The following is a 22643-nucleotide window of genomic DNA, read 5'->3' on the forward strand; positions in this document are numbered from 1 at the left end:
GTAATACTGAAATGAATCTAATAGTGAGAAGTGAACAGAACAGAAAAATAATTTTTTATTTATAATATTTGCAACTTTGTTCTGTTAACATATGTGACAGAGAGTTTGGTAACTTTACAGAATTATTAAATCTGCTACACAAATCCTCTGTCAGTACTGCAATGAGAGTGAAATGTTTGTCAAAAAATTCAAATTAATTGATCTTTTCCTACCCAATTACCAGTGAAACTATATCTAAAATCTTCTTTATTTCATACTACCAGTCACTCCCATGGTTATATAACTAAAGCCAGTTACCATAGCAACTTCAGTATAATGCCTGTGTTGTGGGATAGATTCGTAGAAAGCACTTAACCCAGGGTGGTTAAGTGAATCAAGTATTGCAAATAGAGCAATAGATTTCTCATTTCTTCATTGGTTGTACTCTTATCCGTGCCCTTATTTGCTTCTGTATAAAGAACAAAAATTGTCTGATCATTTTGAACTTCATCTCCTCCTCTCCCTTTGAAGACTGGGTCTCAGAACAGAAACAACATTTTTAAAAAAGATTAAGTCCACTCTGTTTTATGTTCTCCAAGTAAGACACTAAATCTAGAAATAAGCATTTGAAAGGGATAAATAGCATGATTTAAGAATTTGGGCATCTTTCCCTACAAAGAACAGTGAAAAGTGAGATAAAAAAAAGACGATGGACAGGAAATGTGGCAGAAAGTTATCAAGTTAAATATGAAGTACAGAGAGATAAATTTTGCTCCCCTCTGATACTTTTAACACAGTCACCCAGTCAGACTGATTGGAAATAGATTCAGGGTGGACAAAATAAATAACTTCTTAACGTTCTGCATAATTATTTTATGGAATCTGATGCTCAAGACACTGTGATATCTGTAGGCTTAGATGACTTTAAAATGGCATTAGGCAGATTTATGGAGGCCAGGTCTATCAGTGTGTATTAGCCATGAATGAGGATGGAGATTCCATTTAGCTGAAAAGCATTCCCCTGAATATCTGTTGCTGGGGAAGAAAGAGCAAGAGAAAGCTGTTGTCTCTGTGTCCTAGTGTTGGTTTCTCAGAAGCATCTGGATAGCTACCATTAAAAAGAAAATATTGACATGATGGACTCTTGATTTGATCAATCAACATTTTCTTACTTGTTTTATTAAATGTAAAATTGACAGCTGCATGACTTGAAGATTGCTGACAGCAGTATATTCAAGAGGTTACTTATTTGTTATTGTGGCCCACCATAACCTGAATGGTAAAGTTAAATTGAGGTTGGTGATGAGGTAGTTGTGTGTTTAAGTGTTTACTTTGATAAAGTATTATCTCCTAGGGAAGAAGATTTGTAGTAGATAATCATCACACTTCCATCAGCACTATTATTAGAGATGTACATTACTATATCAATGTGATGGCTTTCAGATATGCTGGAGTACAACTGTCATTGTTCCTCATCCAGTGGTGCGGGATGTGCTGGCTAGGGATAATATAGTCATATGTTATCTGGAGGGCACAGAGTTGTTATCCAAAACACTCACAATAGTAAAGCTGTTTAAAAAGTGACTGCCTATCTAGTTCAGCATTTGGTTCGTACAGTAACCAGTCATATGTCCTCTCAAGACCCACCCAGGACATGAGTGCAACCTCACCCTCCATCTTACTTTCCCTGGCATCTGTATGTAGAGCCATATTCTCTTGGTAACCAGCTTTGAAATAATGATTTAGAAACATTTTATTAAATATAATTTCTGCTTGACTTTATAAATTCGTTATGAATATAATTATTCCTTGTATCTGTATATTTTAGAGAAGGGAGGAAAAGTCCCAGATTTTTAAAAGTTCTTAAAGCCAGATCTGTTTCAGAAAACAAGAAAATCTTTCACAGCCTCATGTTTTTCAATGCATTAGAGAGAAACCTCTGAGAGGACTGATTAATGTGAGAAAACTCTTGCAGCAGCTGACACTGTCAAGCTAGCAAATAGTTTCATTATTTCTTTAAAAAAAAACAAGCTTCTCAAATTTACAAGCTGGTTTTTAAGCACTGGGTCTATTGTGCATAATAGTTTTAGCTGGTAAAGCCAGGCTCTAGGGAAATTAATTTTTCACATTCAGTGAAACATGGGGGGAAAGCCAACTGCATTATAATCACCATTAATAATAGAGTTTGTGTCACTGTGGAAGAAAAAACCTTGCATCTCTTTGCACATAGCAAATATGCTGAAAATTCTATGCTGAAAAATTAAAAAATATAGTTTGCCATAAATGGAAATTTTATTTTGGAGGTGTCTAAATGATCTTGCCTCCCCACTTCCACTCTGTGTATGCATTCATCTGCTACCTTGTGTGGGTTTTAGTGAGAGCTCTTCAGTGGAAGTTTTTAGGAAGAACTTTGTCACTAAGATCTAAGGAGCACAGGAGTGGCAAGAGGAATAAGTGAATGTCGTTCCTATTTCCTGGTGATCTCTATGGAGATTGCTATGACATGGTGATATAGCTATAGCAATATCAAAACCTGGGGAACTAAGATGAATGAGGATTCTGCAATTTCAGGGGCCACTGAGGAAGTTGGAAGCAGCTGCATATTTTGCCCATGGGCTGATGGTTAATTTGGACTCTGCTTCAGGAAGCAATGTTGGCTTCTTTTGTCATTGGTCATCCAGATAATGGGTTCCAAAACAGTAATATAATTCCACACCTCCATTCCCCCCCCCCCCATGTTTTTCACCATAAAAAATTATGAGCCACAGTGGATTAGACTAAGGCCCATCTACTCCAACCTTATATTCACACACTGGCTAATTAATTGTTCATGAGAAGTCTACCAGCAGTACATAACACTGGAGTGTGTTAAATACAGAGGCATATTGATTATGTATCAGTCCTGATTTCAAATCAGTTTACTAGTTTTTTTTATTTTCCATCTTTATGTTAAACTTTTTTTACCTGCACTGATAACCCACCAACACCATCAAAGTCTTTAGGAGAGTCATGGGAGGATTTTGCTGTTCCCTATACCAAGTTGTTTTATGCCCTAAGGAGATTTTTCAAAACAAAAGTGACTTCCAGTCATGTCCTGGGCCTAAAACAGCTTGGGATGTGGTAAACAATCATGACCAAACTGCTCCTTTGCACCCCAAAAAATGCAAAGATCCTTTTTTAAGTACAAAAATGGAGGTGGCCATCCAGGTTCTGGTGAGAATCGTGTGCTTTTTTCTGGAACTCTGGTTCTCCATTCCTACAGTAAATTGCTCTTTGTCTTTGTCAGACACATAAGTTTTATTACCCAGAAGTGTTGTATTTGCTTTGTTTTCCCAGCAGCCAGACTCACGTTGTTTGGGTCTTGTAAAGATTATATATTCTTCTTAAATGGCAGGTAGAAACTCATTTCAGGGGTAAGAGAACTCACACTGAAATGTGTCCCTATTTTTCAAGCTCAGTAATTATGTGTTACAAGCCTTCAACTTCAAGCAAGGCACTAGTGTCATGGACAGGAATAGTTCAAGGCTAATCTAATAGGGCCTAAATACTCTGAAGGCACCAGATCCTGTCTGATCTTGGAAATGAAGCAGCAGCATCCCTGATTGGATGGGAGATTGCCAGCAAAAGCTAAGTACTGTAGGCTATATTTCAGAGGAAGGAGCTGGCAAAGCCACCTCTGAATATTCCTTGTCTAAGAAAAGCCCTATGAAATTTACTGGGTTACCATAAGTTGACTACATGACTTGAAGGCACATGCACAAACACAAACATCATTTGAATAAGGACCATAGATTTTGTTTAGGTGTCATGCTCCATAGTGAAGAATGTGCATTTAAATAAATGACAAAGGTATTTTCAGAATTAAAGTTCACTTAATTTAAAATAGTAATAGGTTTATAAACTTGACATCTTAGTATGAGACAAGCATATATTTCACTTGATATGAGTATAAACAGTTTTCCAGCAATTAATTTGACTACAAAAGATCTTTTGCTTACTCCTGCTTTGCACAAAATGTAGCTTCTATCAAATAGCCCCATTAATCAGAAGCACTTGTTTAACTGATTAAAAACATTTAACTGTTTCATGTAACCAATTATTAGACTAAAATTTTATCCATAACTATAAAATTTAATCAAGTAGTTTCAAGGATGGGGGGCGGTTTATACAAAAAATGTTCTATTTGCTTCTGACTGAATGAACTACCCATAGCATCTTGCTATGTATGTATGATTTCATGTATCTATGGCAAGTATGCTTAAAGCTACTGACATAAAAAGTCATGTTATTAACATTTTTACTGGATTGTACATGCACTTTATTAATCTCTTTTAATTTCCAACTCTGCATTAATTTCTGTAAACCGAGTCTCAGGTAAATAAATAAATAAAGTGGCATGTAGATCATTGGAAGAGGGCAGGGACTGGAGAACAACAAAAGGATGGTCAAGAAAACAAAACTATAGTAGTTAGGAAACAAAGTTGTTGACTTGGTATTTATTCTGATTATGACCACTTAGGGGTTGGTCCTTATTTCTCAGTACTAGAGGCCAGTTCACTGTGATGAATCTTCATACTTGAAGTTTTCAACATGTGTTTTGTTTTGGTTTTGGTTTTTGGTAACACAAAACATGCTGAAACCTTTATTCAGTTGAAAGGTTCTGTGTGTAAACCTGGGCTAGGTAAAGATAACTCATAGAGGAGCCCTTATTGGGGACTGAAGAAATTGCTTATAACTTTCTCACATGGAAGTGTGAGTAATTCCTGTACTTTTATCCCTGCTGCAGGAGAGTGTGAAGATTGCTACACAGTATTTTCCTGGTCTTCACAGCTTGTGAAGTTTTCTAGGATTCTTCTAACATTTGGGAAACAGTTGGGAAGAACAATGCTGCATCAAGATTGCAGTGCATTTTTCTCTCAGAGTTACACAGTGTTCTACACAGGAGCCCTGGTAGCGCAGTGGTTAAATGCCTGTACTGCAGCCACTCACTCAAAACCATAAGGTTGCAAGTTCAATACCAGCAAAAGGGCTGAAGCTCGACTCAGGCTTGCATTCTTCCAAGGTCGCTAAAATAAGTACCCAGGTTGTTGGGGGCAATTAGCGTACAGTTGTAAACTGCTTAGACACTGTTAGTTCAGTAAGAAGTGGTATATAAATGAAGCTGTTTGTTTTGTTTCTAGGGAATTTATCTCCATAAAAACACACATTTTTTATTGTGCAGCAGGCACTGTTTTATGACAGGAAATGTGTTTTCCGCACAGTGTTTTTTGCACAGAATAATCCCCCAGAACACTGGGAATATCCTGTTTTGTCTGAATTTGTCCAGTGCCATTCTAGACTTTTGCAATTAAATGACATTGTTTTGAGACAGTATAAGAGGTACGTGTTTTTATACGGTAAAATACAATTTTTCAATATTCTTTAACCAGAACCAATACCCGTTCAGTCAAATAAGACACAAATGTATTGCCTCTGATCTTTTCATTAATGACTTTCCCTCTATATCTTACAGTTACCCTGCTGTATGCGACTTCCTACAGCACAATAACTTATTATCTATACTTCGAGCCCATGAAGCCCAGGATGCCGGGTGAGCATTTTTTTTTCTTTCTGAATAAATAATGTTCCTGCACATCACTGTCTGTACATTTCTGTTCAGGTCTGCTAAGGTTTTCTCCTAAAAACATTAAAAGATACTATGAGGACACTCTGGCTAACTGACCAAATTTAGCCAACCAGCTTGAGCCAGTCTATTTGGATTCTTGGCTAAAGTATCTTTCATGTCATGGCAGCCACAAGGAGGACTCAGAGGATGACGAGGAAGACTCGGCTCCTCAGGTGCAGAAGGAACCTGAGACTGTGCCAGGCCCCAGTTCTGCCCTGCCAGGTCCCAGCTCTGCTCTCCCAGCCCCAGTGGATTTGGCTCAGCCAGACCCTAGCTCTGTGGGATCTCCTCCAGTGGAGCCTGGGGCTCAGCAACCCAGCCTTGCCCCAGGAGAAGTGCCAGACTTGGGAGACATAGAGCAGCAGAGCATTGAGGTTCCTACTTTTAGACAGAGGAGATCAGAAAGGGTGTGCCTTTGGCATTCCAAGAGGCTTGCTGAGAAACGCTCATTAGGCAATCAGCAGCTGTGATAAGGGAGCTAGATATAAGGCACCTGGCAGACGCTGAGCTCTCTTGCCAAAGACTATTGGTTCTCATTAGTGAATGCTGCTTGATCTGACTCCTGGCTTCCTAGACCCTTGACTGCCTTTGAATCCTTGACCTCAGACCGGATACTTTGACCAACCCTCTGGTATTCTTGACCTCGGACTTGACTGGTAGTATTGCTCTGTGTAATCCTGAACTTTGGACTGGCTTGTGGCTTACTCTGTTCAAACTTCGTTTGACATTGTTGCTGGAGAACTGCTTCTTGGCAGCTCGGCATGTTTACCTTTTGTCCAGCAGGCTCTTATCAGCTGTGTGAGTGTGTGTTGGCAGAATTCCCAGACATTTCTAGTCCCTGATACTCTACCCTCTTAGGACAGGAAAGGAATCATGGTTTGGAGAGTATAAATTAGTTGGATGCAGTACTCTCTCACTTCCCCAAATAGAAAAAGGAGGGAGGAGCTATGGGACCTTGGTACTCAGCCAGTGCCTCTAGAAGCCTTTCCACTGGACTCTAGCCAGGTACCTTCACCTACCTTTTGAAGGTCCACTTGGAATGGCAAAGAATGCCACAATCTACTGTGCACTTCAGTCAATACATTGAAAATCTGGTCTTCAGAGAACCAGCCATGCCTCTTTAGCTGCTGACAGGTTAGAAGAATAAGCATCAGGCAAAGAGAGCCTGGATGACATTTTAGAAAGTTGCTCCTTCATGCATTAGCAGAGCACTTTAAATAAACAGAGAGCTACTAAGCTTCGTGCCTCCCGCTGCACAGAGAGAATTCAGAAAGTTAGAATATGTATTTCCCACATTAAAAAATTTAGGACCTATACAGATTGGGAGAAAGGGGTGGACAGAGGCCGCCTGTTTCTCCCTGGATTGTGGCTGCGTCAACCAAACGGCGCGGCAACAAGGCACTGGGGAAAAGGAGCCGCAAAATGCGGCTCCTTTCTCCACCGCTGCCGAGGCACTATAAGCACCCTGGAGTGGCACTGTGATGTCCCTTGTGCGCCGCGTCATTTGAACACAATGCACAAAATATATCATAGTTGCACACGCCGTGTAAACGGCAGCACACCAAGATGGCACCCATGGCATGTAGTAGGGCTCCGGAGCATGTGGACACTACACTCTCCCGAGCCCTACTTTTAGCTGCAGACCAGTGCAAAGCCCCAGTCTGTACTGGGCCCTATACTCCATTATAGGTCAGGCATAAGCTATTCTAAATATGTCAGCTAACAATTCACACCAGCTTCTCTGTCCACTTCCATGCAAATATTTGAAGGAATAGGAGAACTGGCTTCAAGGAAGGCCTGACAAAATTATATATATATATATATATATATATATATATATATATATATATATATATATATATCAGTAGCTAATTTTACAGGGATGTGGTGGCTGAAGTGGTTAAGATGCTGACTCTGATAATTGCAGGTTGTCAAGTCCCAGGTGCTGCATGATCACTAGCTTCTGCCAACCTAGCAGTTTGAAAGCATGCAAATGCAGGTAGATAAATAGGTATCACTTCAGTGGGATGATAAACAGCATTCTGTGCAGTCATGCTGGCCACATGAACACAGAGTAGTCTCTGACAATACTGGCTCTTTAGCTTACTAACAGAGATGAGCACTGCCCCCTATGATTGGACACAACTTGACAACCTTGTCAATGGGGAATACCTTTATCTTTTAATTTTATAGCATAAAATTACACATAAGGAAAGACCACTCCACAAAGCATAACATAAAACACATAATGCTACAATACAAGATAAACCTAACTAAAAAAACAAACAAACGAGGGGAGTTAAATAGTTGACTCCCAACGTGCCAACTGTTGGTGATAGTTAGATACTAAAGCTACCTCCTTGAGGCTATATTAATATCTATACAAGTAGTTTAAATGACATGATCGTAACTTTCAGCTTCTATCCTTGGTGACTTTAATCCCAACTATTTAAACTACACTTATTTAAAACATTATTACTTATTTTTGACTTAAGATCTCTTATAAAGTTCTAGCTGTTTAAGAAGAGAGAGAAAATACCCCCAAAAGAAACAAACACAAGGCAAATTATATCATTGCATTTACCACAAATATTACATCTCTTCTATTTCTTTTATGCAAGACCACTTGCAGCTTAATCTTAACTTTCCATTTTTATCTTAGAAACTATTTTTAATCAAGATATACTTATTTTCTTTAACTTTTTATACAGATATAACAAATCCTAAAAACCACCAGTTGTTCTACTAAACCAGGTTAAGCCATGTCATATTTAAATCATTTTTACATATATTTGACATAAGGTGGCTTAACAAATTTCCACCAATTTTAAAAAGAAAAAAGGAAAAAAATACCTCCAGAAAAACAGACTCAGAACAACATATATTATAGTACAGTTGGCCCTCCATATCGGTAGACTAGCCATCCATGGATTGCAGCATGTGCTGATGGCCCTGCCCCATTATTGTAAATAATGTAATGCAAGTAGCTATTCACATTTGGAAAAGGACCTAAAAACAGTTTGTTATGCCTGAAAGATACTAAAATAATTATAGCTGTACATACTCAGTCAGTCCTTGATTTTCATACATTGTGGTGCTGGAGAAAAACTTTAATCTATTCAAAATTCAAATAAGGCATTGGCAGCTGTCTGTAATCAAAGATATCCAATATCATGCTGGTGGATGAACCCTAGCATGATGAAATGCCTGCCAACATGCCTACTAGTGTGCTCTCACTTTCTTTCCCTCCCTGCTCTCCTTCAGCCCTCAGTATAACTCATAATCTTTCTCTGGAGGGTTACAAAGCTTTTGGAGTGCACAGGGGAAGCTGATTTCACTCCCAGTTTCAGTGATGAGTCCCACTCTAAGACTATATCCATTAGCTTGAATTATCTTTGTACTGGACTTTTAGAATAAAGATAAATTGCACAGAATTATTATGGTGCTTGAGTCTTTTTTTAAAATGCCATTGTTGATGAATGGACAGTCAGATCAAGAGTCAGGATTAGAGTTAAAGGGAGATATTAACCTTCATAATGCACTAGGGAAAGGTATGACTCTCATGAAGTTGATATTGAAAACACATCCAAATATGGGAGAAAGTAGAACTGAATTATTTGTAAATACTTAATCCCCATCAGAATACACCCCATGTCTGCCGGTTACAAATAGAAGGAAATCCTTCCAGATCTCAGTGGCTTTGTCCAGTGTTTGTATGTCTTGTGTGTATTCTTCCCCAGATTCCTTAAGTAATAATTGAGGTGAAACCATAGAACTTGGTGAGTTGCATCCTATAGAGCACATAATTGCACAAGTAAGTCACACAACTCCATGTAATGCGCATCCATGTAAATGTATCTGTAACAAAGTCTAAATCAACTACCATGTGAGCAATTAATGATACTAATAAGAGTACTTATTCAATTTGTCATAGGTATCGTATGTACAGGAAAAGCCAGACAACAGGCTTCCCTTCACTAATTACAATTTTTTCAGCACCAAACTATCTAGATGTATACAATAACAAAGGTAAGAGCACTTCTTCCACTGCAGACTTGTTGTACCTTAAATTTAACTACTTCTGTTTTACATTATTTAGCTGAGCTGTTGTTAACTTTCCCTTAGCTGATCATAAATTTGAATTTTGAACAATTTACATGCAATAATTTGTAATGTGCTAGTAGCTATTAATATATTGGCAAATTGACTTTTTACACTTAACTGTATTTTTTGGGGGATTCTGGACAATTTCTGTAAATGGCCAAAAACTTAGAAATGCTCCAAGGAATTTATTTTGGGACAGAAAGAATCTAGCACAGTGGCAGAACACTTGCCTTGAATGCACAAGATCCCAAGTTCAGTTCCGGACATCCCCAGTTATGGTGGGGAGGGTCAAAGTGTTAGATGGGTGGACAGTACTGTACTGACTTTCCTGGGACCAACTCTGTGATCCTAATTCAACCAGCCACAGCTTGAAAATTATTGAAAATATATATCATTTCCAAAAAGCAAACCTTGATTTTGGGATATTATATAAGGGACACCATTTTACTGTGCTTCTGTATTTAGTGGAACTTGAGCATCCACAGATTTGGTATCCACAGGAGGTCCTGGAACCAAACCCCAGCAGATGACAAGAACCCACTGTATATAGTGGTTTCCTTTGTTCCTATATTTTGAAAAATAGTGAGAAAACAGGATTTCTAGCATTTGCATCTGGAACTATAAACCGCTGAATGCTTTTATATTGTCAGCCCGTGCATATCATTTTTAATGGGAAATTTGACATTGGCCACATTTTCATTTATTGAGAATATATTTATGCTATGTCCATGCTTGTCTGTGTGCTCATGTGTATGGATATAAATGCACTTAATGGTGCATTGTACAATTTCATATATATTTTTTTACATAATTGCAATAAGGCTGAGAAACAGATCCCCAGAGCCAACATTTCTATTTTAATTAATAGTTCAGTGTATTATAAAATAACATATAATTTTGCGAAGTTGTTATCCACTTGTACAGAAATATTCCAAGCTGAAAATCTGTGGTTTCTCTAGAAATAAATAAGAGAAATGCATTTATTTTGACCTGTTGGTTACAGTCAGTTTTGACATGAAATCAAATTCTCTTTTAATGACATTGAAACTCTTTGAGCTGTGGACTAACTGCCATTCAGACTAATAGCAGTATCAGTTCAGGGAACAAAATCTGAAGGATTAATAAACAAGTATGCACTAAATCTTCTGGGACCTGTCACTTCCTAATTGTTTGAAAACACAAAATTGCATCCAGTAAATACAGTATAGCTAGTGATTTAAATAAAATGCAAGGGAATTATGTTATTTGTTTAGAATAAGGGGTAAGACATGGCTTGAGAGATATAGTTGGAACTGAATTATTTTTTACTCATTCCCAGATGTACTAGGTAAATAGAAGTAATGTGTTCAAAATGACATTACCTATAAAGTATTACAGAGCCAGTGTTGTATAGTGGTTTCAGCTCTGGACTAAGACTCTGGGAGTGTGAATTACTATGAAAACCCACTGAGTGACTTTGGGCAAGCCATGTTCTGTTTGCCTCAGATGAGAGCAATGCCCAACCCTCTCTGAACAAATCTTGTCAAGAAAATCCTATGATAGGTTCATCTTAGGGTTGGCAAAAGTAAGAAATCACTTGAAAGCACACAACAACATGAAGCAGTATCAAGATTTGAGGATAATGACTGGTAGTCAGATAACAAGATGCATGTCAGTGAGGCAGTGGTTCTGCTCTGGGTTTTGGACTGAACTTCAAGGGAGCCATCCAGGGTGTTGAAACCTATCTCCAAAGTAGATTCAACACCTTGGGCACTTCCTTTAAGGTTCAAAACAGAATTCAGACCAGGTTCATCATGCCAGAAGCGTAGAAGCAACCAACCACCACAGCCTGGAGTATAATGGTGTTATTTTTACAAAACAACATAACTAGTAATAATGCTACTTTTTATTGTAACCGTGTTACTTAGATACACCATGATATATAAAGACCAGTTAACTTCTTTACTTATGTACATCATGCATCATTTGATCACATTCAATAGAATGTGTAAGTGGATTGCACTGAAAGCATTGTGTTAATGATCTTCTATTTATGTCTAGAGTGGGTTGCAAAACTATGGCCCACCAGATATTATTGGATCGCAAATCTATAACCATCAACCTATAAAGTATATTTTTATAAAGTAACTTTTTAAAAGGAGCTGTTATCATTACTTACTACCCTTTTTTATTTTGTTAAGCTGCTTTTTGAATTTTGTTATCCCTTTTTGTCTCCCTTTTTGGAAGAAAAGACTTTTAAAAACGCCTCTTCTCTAAACACTGCATTTTTTTCATATCTTCCTTTTTATCTAAGAAAAACTGTTCAACAGTTGTAACTTTTCCTCATAGAGGGGTTTCTACCACCCCCAATCAGTGTGTTTAAACATTACTGCACATTGTCCTGTTCTATGTTATCCTTCTAGAGATGCACCAATTACTATGCACTTTTCTAACTCTTTCCAAAAATCAAAAGAACCCAGTTACATTTAGTCAGGGTTTAAAATAGGAGGTGAATAACATTATAAAGACCTGCACAATTTCTGCTGTAGGTAGAAATTTGTTTCTTCTACAAAGTACTAGAAGCAGTCAGGTCATTCAGTTGAATTTGATCATAATAAGAATTAATTCTGGGAAGAACTGATGTAATCTTCTCTGAAAGCTTAATGGGCAGTATAATTATGTTTTCTACAATCTTTGAAAATTGGCAGTTCTTAAACACTATAGATTTAACGCCACAATATCAGACCATGAGAGCTTATTGAACAAGGTCCCTTTCTTTCATCTGTGCTTTGCTTTCGGTTAATTTTTTGGGGTGGAGGAGTAGCTGGTTCTTTTCACATTGATCAGTTGTAAAATATGTTTCCCTATTTGCACCCTTGGCCTTTGAATTAAAGAAAGCTTTTGGCTTTGCAGTTTAAATTGTTTTGAAGTTACTTGTATTTTAGTGCAATTTCAGTGATAATGGGAAGTAAGTTGGGGTAGCTTTTAGATTCTTTGAATGAAATTGTTCCATCATTCCTGGGCTTTTTAAATTTCCCCCCTCCCTCCCAGAAAACATGCATGTTCTCCAACTCCACATTTGATGAGATTTTGGAAACATCTCTTTGGAGCTACTTTTAAAAGTATATCCTATAAGTTTTCACAAACTGTAATGCTCCCTCAGCTTGACCAGTTCAGGGATTTTTGGACGCCATGTGAACATCAACAATTCATTTCATAAAATACCTGAATCTTCACTACTATCAGCAATAGTAGTAATTTGGGTTCCAAGTTTGTTTATTGCTAAAAGCTATTAGCCATCACAATTCAGTATAATTAAGTTAAAATACAAACAAACTACAATAACAGTAAATTTAAAATAGAATACAAGTGACAAGCAAGTAATACAAAAATATACAAAGGCAAAATTATAAAATCATCATTAATATAGATTATATTAAAAGCCTCCTGGATCGGGAACCATGTATCTTCATCAACTCCATATAGACAAAGATTTCTTCATGATAATTCATTTCACTAATCAAATTGCTTGTCTGTTGTCTGTGTGTGTTTATGTGTACAGAAAGTAACTTACAGTGGTCACAGAAATTATTCACTTGCTTATAGCTTGCATATATATGCCAGCCCTTTTTGCCTTTTCTAGAAAACAGAGCATGTATCCATCCTAAAATAACTAATGTTAAGGGGAAGTTTGAAAAACAACATATGTTCTGTTATTTTTATATCTCCTACACTAGTGCTACAGAAACCTTGGTGGCTCATCCTGTGAGTAGAGGGACATAAGCGTGAAAGTAGAGTTGGAATCTAACATTACAACTAATTTTTTTAGCCACACAGAATTATATCAGAGTTTTTCCTCTGTAGACTCAGGGTCCCATGAGAGATAGGAGATAGATCTGCTTGGCATTTTTTTCTTCATTATTTATTAGCATCACAAAGCAGCCTCATAGGGTTTTACTCATGAAGGTCAGGGAAAACCTGTTCTCTCCACACCATTTCTTCCCTAAAGCAAATAGCAGCTTCAGTGGCTGTTTTAGTTCAGAAAACCAACATTCCAGGAGGGAAAAAATGAATATATTCTGTTCTAGCTCTGTGGCCCATGTTCAGTTAATACTTTTTCTCAGAATGATTTCAAAACACCTTCACACACACATCAGAGAACTTAACAGATATAATTTGTCATCTCAATATGTATATTGTGAAATCTCTTCTGCTGAAAATGTTTTAATTTTCATATAGCTTACATTTAATCAGGATGTTGTTCACTAATTAATGAGTTAAATTAAATTGGTTAGCGGATTGCATTAATCCATGACATGTCCATTTACAGTTGCCCAATTGCAATTTTAATAAATTCATCTGATGAATTTCTGATTAAATATGATAGGAGGTTCTTTTGGAAATGACTTTCTTCCCTTAAAAACATGCAGCTGTATACACTGAACTGCACACAACTATAGAGGATAGAAGAAGCTGCTTTATACCTGATTTAGAGTGTTGTACTGCTTTGTGATATCATCATTGCTTTGACATTTGTCATTATCTCTATTGATATGTAACCTTTCATTATGGTAAACGGTATATAAATTGATTAAATAAATAAAATGCTGTGCTTGACAATGGGTTTTACACTTGGATCTCCTCATTGTTGATCCTGAATAGTTGATTCCAGGGATTGAGCCTCCTAACTTATATGCAAAGCATACATTCTGCTACTGAGGTACAGTGCCTCCCCATCAAAGACAGCAGAATCTCTATCCCATCAAAGTGAACCAGCTGTTGAAGCATGTCCTGTAGTGTGCATGTGCCCCTACTCCACCTCAGAGCTTGCAGTGCAGCTTGGCTGTACCCCCTCCAATACTTCATCTCTTGTAATCAGTTCTAAGAAAGAACTATGCTGGCTAGGGCTGATGGGAGTAGCACTTCAGTAACATCTGGGAGAGCCACTCTTGCTCCAGTATATCTTTGCATACAGTCAGCCCCCCCCGCCCCCCATGTAAGGGGAAAACTGCGTATACTTTTGCCCCATTGAAAACAATGGAGTGTGCCATTCATTTAATTGTACTGCAGCTTCAGTGTAAGCTGGAAGCCGCATAAGGGAAGCCCGTGTAGAGCGGGCTGACTGTATATTAGGAAAGAAGAAGAAAAATTATTTTACAAGCAGAATAGTACTTAGCACTGTTCCTCCAGTTCCAGTCCTTCAGATTAATAATAACATCTTAGGGAGAGGAAAGCATGTTTAATGACTCAATGATTACCATAGGAATGAATTGTAGAGGAACCATGACTTCCTTAATTAGGTGATTTTCAAGCTTTCCCCAAAACCCATTCTTTAGACCAAACATTCCTTTCAAGATCCACTTGTTAAATATTTTTAACCATATAGTTGTATGGCTTGAATTCTCCCTAGAAACCAAGATGACGAAACTGAGACTGTCATACTTTGGCCATATCACAGTTGTACAACCATAGTTGTATGATTATAGTACAGTGTTACAACCCACCAGTTACCTGTCCCTGAGCCAACAGTTGGAATACCAGTCTGATTGTTAATCCCAATTAAAGTCCAGTAAACTGGAACCTATTTAAGTGTTGACTAAACAAATCCCAGTTGATTCAATAGGTCTGTTGCCCAAACTAGTGAGGGCTAATTAAAGTAAATGCAAATTAGGACTCAAGAGGGCTACAGAAGTCACCGCAGAAGGATGGCCTGTAAGTATTTCATCAGATCATAATTTAAGAGGCCTTACATCTTGCCTGTTGTTGAATGTTGAGCATTACTAGTAACACTCATCATTTTATATAATACTTCAAACTGTTCAGGACCTTTTCTGAGTATTTCCTAGGTGTGAACCTTAAAGCGAACTAGTAAAGTAAGTGTATTGTTGTCTTCATAAGGTGCATGAAGGAACTGAACCAAGAAAGGGTTCAGTCACCAAGAAAGGGTGACTTTCTTAAGGCTACCCAGTGAACTCATGATACAGACAACAAGGAAACTGGAGGTGGCTTCTGGATTTGCACATCAAGCTGCATCTGCATTACAGAAATAATGAAGTTTTATACTGTTTTAACTGCCATTGCTCAGTGCCATTGCTCAGTGCTATAGAATTTTAGGGTTTGTAGTTTTGTGAGATACAGGTTTTCTCTGTCAGAGAGCTCTGGTGCCAACAAACTATAAATCCCAGTATTCCATAGGATGGAGCCACAACAATTGGAGCAGTGTCAAACTGCGTTATTTCTGCAGTGCAGATGCAGCCTCAGTTTCTTAGACATTGTGCCACACAATCTTTCTTAAGTTTGATCCCAGCTAACTATCCTTAATAGAGGATCATGCCTCAGAAATATGTCAATAGCAAATGGCTAAATAGATTTCTTCTTCCTCTTTTTCAGCTGCAGTATTGAAATATGAGAACAATGTTATGAATATCAGACAGTTTAACTGTTCTCCTCATCCATACTGGCTTCCAAATTTCATGGATGTTTTTACCTGGTCTTTGCCATTTGTTGGAGAGAAAGGTATGTAAATTGCTTTCTACATGAAAACAGTTTCTCTCTGGAGCACAATGAAGGGAATAGTTTGTTCACTGAAAAAACACTGGCAGACAGGAATGAAAAATATTTTGAGTTATTTCAAATGTATCTGTGACCCCACTCAGAAGAGAACTTTCTTCATGAATGTAAAAGTATGCAGTATACTCAGCAGAAAGGGCTTTCTTATTTTCCTGAGTCAGTGCATGGATCATTATCTTTTTGGTTTGTTTGTTTGTTTGTTTGTTTGTTTGTTTGTGATTGGTAGCACATCTTTGTAATTTAATTCCCAGTGGGGTCAGTGAGGCCAGCTCAATTTAGAGTCTTTGCCACCATATGAATGCAGTCTTGGTGTTTCCATAAACGTCATTTATGTTTTGCATACACCTTATAAATATAACCTGAAGGTAAATTTATGCATAATATTCTACATACGATTTTTAGTAATTTTGTGCATGAAACAAAGTTTGTGTGTATTGAACCATCAGAAAGCAAAGATTTCACTATCTCAACCATCTACAGTTTTGGATCTTAAGAGTATTTTGGATTTCAGAATTAAAGATATGGGATATTCAACTTGTGCAACTCCAGGAGAAACAGAGAGAGAATGAAAGCTGCAGTAAAACTCAGAGAGGAATACAAGATGAGAACAAATAATGCTTTAGACATCTGTACACCATTACGTAGAGTTTGGGAAACCAACAAGATGAGCTTGAAGTCCTAATACAGCTAGATGTGAAGCTAGATGTGACTTTATAGGTATAGCAAAGACTTGTGGGAAGATTCCCATGATTGGAAAATAACAATCAAAGGCTATAATCTGTTCAAAAAGAATAGCTTAGGAAGAAAAAGAGAGGGAGTAGCATTATATATCAAAGACAATTTCAGTTGTACAGAAATCCAAGTGAATGATCAAACTGGACCAGTGGAGAGCATAAAATAAATGACCAGTGAAGAGTAAAAACAAACAAACAAACAAAACAAAACATTGTGGTAGGGGTTTACTAAAAGTGAAAGATAAAAATATTCCCCATTGAAAATTGGTCAAGCCATATCCAACCATAGGGGGTGGTGCTCATCTCCATTACTAAGCCAAAGAGCCAGCGTTGTCAGAGACTAGTGCATGATCATGTGGCCAGCATGACTTCACAGAATGCTGTTTACCTTCCCATCGGAGTGGTACCTATTTATCTATTTGCATTTGCATGCTTTTGAACTGCTAGGTTGGCAGAAGCTGGGACTAGGGATGGGAGCTCACTCCATCATACAGCACCTAGGCCTTGAACTGCCAACCTTCCACCAAACCAAGATGAGGTGGTGGATGATGCTTTTCTGAAACAAATCTCAGAAATCTCACTGAAGCAAGAACTGGTCGCTATAAGGACTTCAGTTATCCTGATATCTGCTGGGAAACTAACGCTGCTAAGCACAGGCTCACCAACAAATTCCTGATGTGCCTTGCTGATAATTTCCTCTTTCAAAAGTTGGTGGAAGGAACAAGGAAACTAGCAGTCCTGAACTTCATCCAAACCAGTAGGGAGGAGGCCACCACTAGAATCAAAACAATTGGTACTTTGCAGGGGGTGGGGAAATGACCATGTAATCCTAGAATTCATGACTGTGGACAAACCAAAGAAAAGTATAGTCAAACATGAACCTTGGATTTCAGGAAAGCACCTTTTATCAAGCTCAGGGATGGCTATAAATGCTAAATAAGGCTATAAATGCTAAAGAAAAAAAGACACCCAGCACTGGTGGGATTTCATGAAGAAGGAAGTACTAAAAGCACAGTCACAAACAATTCCATGAAATAAAAAAAGTGGGAAACATCTGAAAAATCTAATCACAGTAAAGGAGGAACCGAAAAGAAAAAAGAGCTTCTATAATGAACAGAAGGACGAATCATCAAGGATAGTCCAGGTCTGCAGGAATAATGTAAGGAAAGCTAAAACACAAACTGATCTGAGGCTAGTGAGGCAAGCAAGGAGCAGCGAGAAGGGATTTTCAACTATGTTCAAATCATCAAAATGACGAAGGAAATAGTAAGACTACTGCTCAACAAAGATGGTAAAATGCTAACAGATGGCAGTGAAAAGTGAGAAAAATGCTCAATACCTATTTTCCTTCAATTTTTCCCAAAAGGAGGACTGTGTGCTTCCATGCATCAGCAGAAACCTTGACAAAGAATCCAGGTTGCAAATCAAGCTTGGTTAGGAGTAGTCAACAATCACCTAGTTAGCCTATATGAGTTTAGATCTTCAGGTTTAGATAAATTGCAGCCCAGAGTATTGAAAGAACTTGCTGACACAAACACAGAACCACTTGCCATCATTTTTGCACAATATTGGAGAACAGGTGAGGTGCCAGAGTACTGAGGACATGCAAATACTCTCTCTCTCTCTCTCTCTCTCTCTCTCTCTTCAAAAAAGGAAAAGGGGAAAAAGATCCTGTCATTCTGACCTCAGTACCAGGAAAAATATTAGAACAGATTATACATGATATCAAGTATCTTGATGATAATGCAGTGATTAGTAGAAGCCAGCATGGGTTTGTCAAGAACAAATCCTGCCAAACTAACCTTATATCTTTTTTTAAAATTGGGTGACTAGTTTAGTAGATGGTGAGAATGCCATGGATGTCATTTATTTGGATTTCGGCAAAGCATCTGATAAGGTCCCCCATCATATTTTGATTATCAAGCTGACTAAATATGAAACAGATAGACACAGTATCAGATGGATCCATAATTGGTTGAAAAACCATGCTCAAAGCATTGGCACCAGTGGCTGTTGTTCAAATTGGAAGGGGGGGTCTCAAGCAGAGTGCCACGGGGTTCTGTCCTGGACCTCTACTCTTCAGTATTTTTATCAATTATTTAGATGTCAGGGAGGAGGGAATCCTTGTCACATGCAGATGATACAAAGCTGGGAGGGGTAGCTAACACATTGGAAGGTAGGAACAGAATTCAAAAGGACCTTAATAAACTAGAAAAATGGTCTGAAATTAATAAAATGGAATTAAATAGATAAAAATACAAATAGTCTACATTTATGCCACAAAAACTAAATGCACACTTGGGTTACTTGTCTCAGCACTACTACATGTGAAAAGGACTTTAGAATTATTGTTGATCATAAGTTGAACATGATCCATCTGTGTGATGTGGCAAGGAAGGCAAATGCTTTCTTAGCTTGCATTAATAGAAGCATAGTTTCCAAGTCAAGGGAAGTAATAGTCCCCCTATATTCTGTACTGGTCAGGTCTCATCTGGAGTACTGTGTACAGTTCTGGGTGCCTCATTTTAAGAAGGATGTAGACAAGTTGGAGTGAGTTCAGAGAAGAGCAACAAGGATGATAAGAGGTATGGAGAACAAAACGTATCAGGAGATGTTGAAGGAGTTGGGCATATTCAGTTTGGTGAAGAGAAGATTATGGGGTGATGTGACTGCACTCTTTAAATATCTCAAAGGCTGCACAAAAAGGAAGGTGCAGGGTTATACTCTGCTGTCTCAGAGGGAAGATTTAGATCTGATGGTTTTAAGATACAGGAGGGGAGATTTCAGTTGAACAATAGAAGGAATTCATGACAGTGAGAGCAGTTCAGCAGTGGAACCAATGGCCTAAAGAGGTGGGGGGTCTTTTTCTCTGGAGGTCTTCAAAAAGATGCTGGATGGCTACCTGCTAGGGAAGCTTTATCTGGAGATTCTGCACTGAGCAGAGGGTTGTACCTAATGGTCAGTAAGGCCGCTTCCAACTCTATGATACTATGATTCTAACTCCCTAGGGGACTGCAGCCAGTCCTCATTTTGTGATGTTATTTTTCGCTCTAACTATCCTTTTGGAAGTCTCTGTTTCTCTCATGGCTCCCATCTGGTTTCCCTTGCAGTGACAGAGATGCTGGTGAACGTGCTGAACATCTGCTCAGATGATGAACTTGGAACAGAGGAAGATGGCTTTGATGGTAAGAGCCTGTGTCCTCTGATGCAGTGGTTTGCTTTGATTAACATTTTTGCCTGCAAAATGTTTTTTTATTAATCATAAGACTAGTTCCTCCTCTGGGTGGAACTCTGTTGATTTGATGGGTTTTTTGTTTTTATCAGGCTGCTTAAAAGAGTGTTCTTGCTAGATAATGTGTGCTTGTGTGCATGGTTTGTAAAGAGAGATGAAAAATCTGTCCTTTTTTCCCCTCTTCTTCAAACCAAAATGTCACTTAGTATTAAAATATCTTTTCTGTGCCTGTTAGGTGCATCATAAGGTTGCTAAATAAGGAAGCCATACTGTGTAGAATGGTACTTGTCATTTACATGAACAGCATATCATGGGGAGTGATTTAAGGAGGAAAATTACCTGATTTGGTCCAGAATGTTTAGGACTAAAAGGAATGGTTAGTTTTAACTAAAACAGGCCCACAGAATGACTTGCTGAATGGTAAGTGAGCAGATATGTAAATCCAGTTGATCAAATGGTCTTACTAGAAATTGCATTTAAGCTTTAGCTTTACTTAGCAAACTAATATCAATCATGTTAGGCATTTTGGTTTAGGAAGCTTACTGTCACTTATTGGGAAGGATGCAATTAGGATGTGAACTTTGTATAGATCAGTCTTGGAGCAGTACAGGGTCATCCACATACTGTCATTTCTCCTACCCCACTCCATGCACATATACATGCTCCAATCCAATTATGTCAAGCCTACAGATAAGACAGGAAACCCTCATAAGCTTTATTTTTATCTTTATTTATCTTATAGTGCATGGAATTAATTACCAGAATATGTAATTATGCTGCCACCTTAAATTGTTTAGATGAATGTGTACAAGATATGATTATCCACTATTACTAGTCTACATTAGCCTGAAAGGGCCCAAACACTTGGAAACAAAGCAATTATGTGTCTCTCCTTCATGTCCTGCTTATGAACTTTCAAGGGATGTTTGGCTAACCAGATCAGGAGGTAGAATAGAGGACTAAACTAATCTTTTTTCTAAACTAGGGCTGTGAAACTACTTTGGAGAAATCCTGAAGTCTAAAGCAAATTGGATTAATTTTGCTCAGGGCCAAATCAGGTTAAATTAGCCCAGTTCATGTCCCAAATAGGCCAGCTGGCTCGGAAGTAATATGTACCAGTCCAGAAAGGGGAAGGAAGTCAACTAGTATGTCTCCAATCACACCGTATAAGGAGTGTTACAGAATTCTACCTTGTCGTTTTCTCAAAGTAGGGAATTCTATTTCCCATTCCAGTCTACCTTTTTCTCTCCCACTAACAACATGCAGACTGTTTGGATAATGGCAGGCTAGCCCTAAGGAATACACACTTTGGGACATTTTCCGAATCCAATACCCACTATTATTCTGTGACATTTTCCCCTCCCACCTGCTTTTCCACTACCACGGGGTATTCCCCTGTCTGATGATTGTTTTGTCAGATGGTCTCTTTTGCTTCATAGAAAACATGACTTTGAATACAGCAGTGTGTAAAAGAAATAGAATGTGAATACCATTTACTCCATACCACCTATCTAAATAGGATCTACAAATTGGCTTGGTTTACTAAACAGCTATTATATGTGATCACCACCCATATGAGATACCTTTAAAAAAATCTTTCTCTCCTCCACATTCTCCCCCCATCCCCTGGTATGCACAGAGGCCTGATGTGTGGCTGTCTCTTATTTGTACTAAAAGATGATCATTTGTGCTTTTATGCGTATATAGTTGAGAGAGAGAGAGAGAGAGAGAGAGAGAAGTGCAATATGCAGTAATAAAAGGCCAACTTGGAGTCTTTGGAATCCTGAATTACTTTTTGTATTAAAGAAATATTCAAGGGTTGAACAAAGCGAAAAACAGTGGAGAGAGACTTAAATCCCTGGTGTCTCTGCCTATGTACAGAATTTTGTAAATTTAAATTTATAGGAATGTGACATCCCTACAATACACCAAAGCCAAATAGTTAGTAATCAGATAGGAATCTGGACCTTGATTCCACAGTCTGGTTGTTATAACCTTGAGATTACTTTGGAAAAAGTGGTCCAACTAATGCAGACTGGATTCAGTTAAGGGGGAAATTAGAACTAGTAAAATAGATTTATCATATACTGTGTGTGTGTGTGTGTGTGTGTGTGTGTGTGTGTGTAAGTTGTAGGAGAATTTATTTTATTTCAGAGGTGTCTTAACATCAGCTAATAATTTCACTTAATTGTGACTGAAAAGTATTATTATCTGTCATTTCTGTGGTCTCTTTAATATATCAAATGCTGTAAACCATATCTTACTAAAATCTACCTTAATGGATATAACAAGTTAATACCTGCACTTTTAATATAATATTTTCATATCACTTCTTTTGAGTCTTTTTCTTTCCCTAATTGCTACACTTAGGGGCAAAACA

At 37.9% G+C, this 22643-nt stretch overlaps 1 protein-coding gene across 5 annotated transcripts in view; it reads left to right on the top strand.

The window, feature by feature from the left end:
- The window catches only part of PPP3CA (protein phosphatase 3 catalytic subunit alpha), a 226921-nt gene that overhangs the window by 176219 nt on the left and 28059 nt on the right, over positions 1–22643 (top strand). For all 5 annotated transcript variants that reach the window (XM_089526057.1, XM_089526058.1, XM_089526060.1 and 2 more), the window contains exons 7-10: positions 5492–5569; positions 9579–9673; positions 16118–16243; positions 20142–20216. In XM_089526057.1, the coding sequence (XP_089382183.1) occupies positions 5492–5569; positions 9579–9673; positions 16118–16243; positions 20142–20216 (374 nt within the window). The remainder of the gene's footprint in view (positions 1–5491; positions 5570–9578; positions 9674–16117; positions 16244–20141; positions 20217–22643) is intronic.

This window comes from Sceloporus occidentalis, unplaced genomic scaffold (assembly GCF_023333645.1).
Source record: "Sceloporus occidentalis isolate IW3139 unplaced genomic scaffold, rSceOcc1.0.p SCAF_5, whole genome shotgun sequence".
NCBI classification, from domain to species: domain Eukaryota; kingdom Metazoa; phylum Chordata; class Lepidosauria; order Squamata; family Phrynosomatidae; genus Sceloporus; species Sceloporus occidentalis.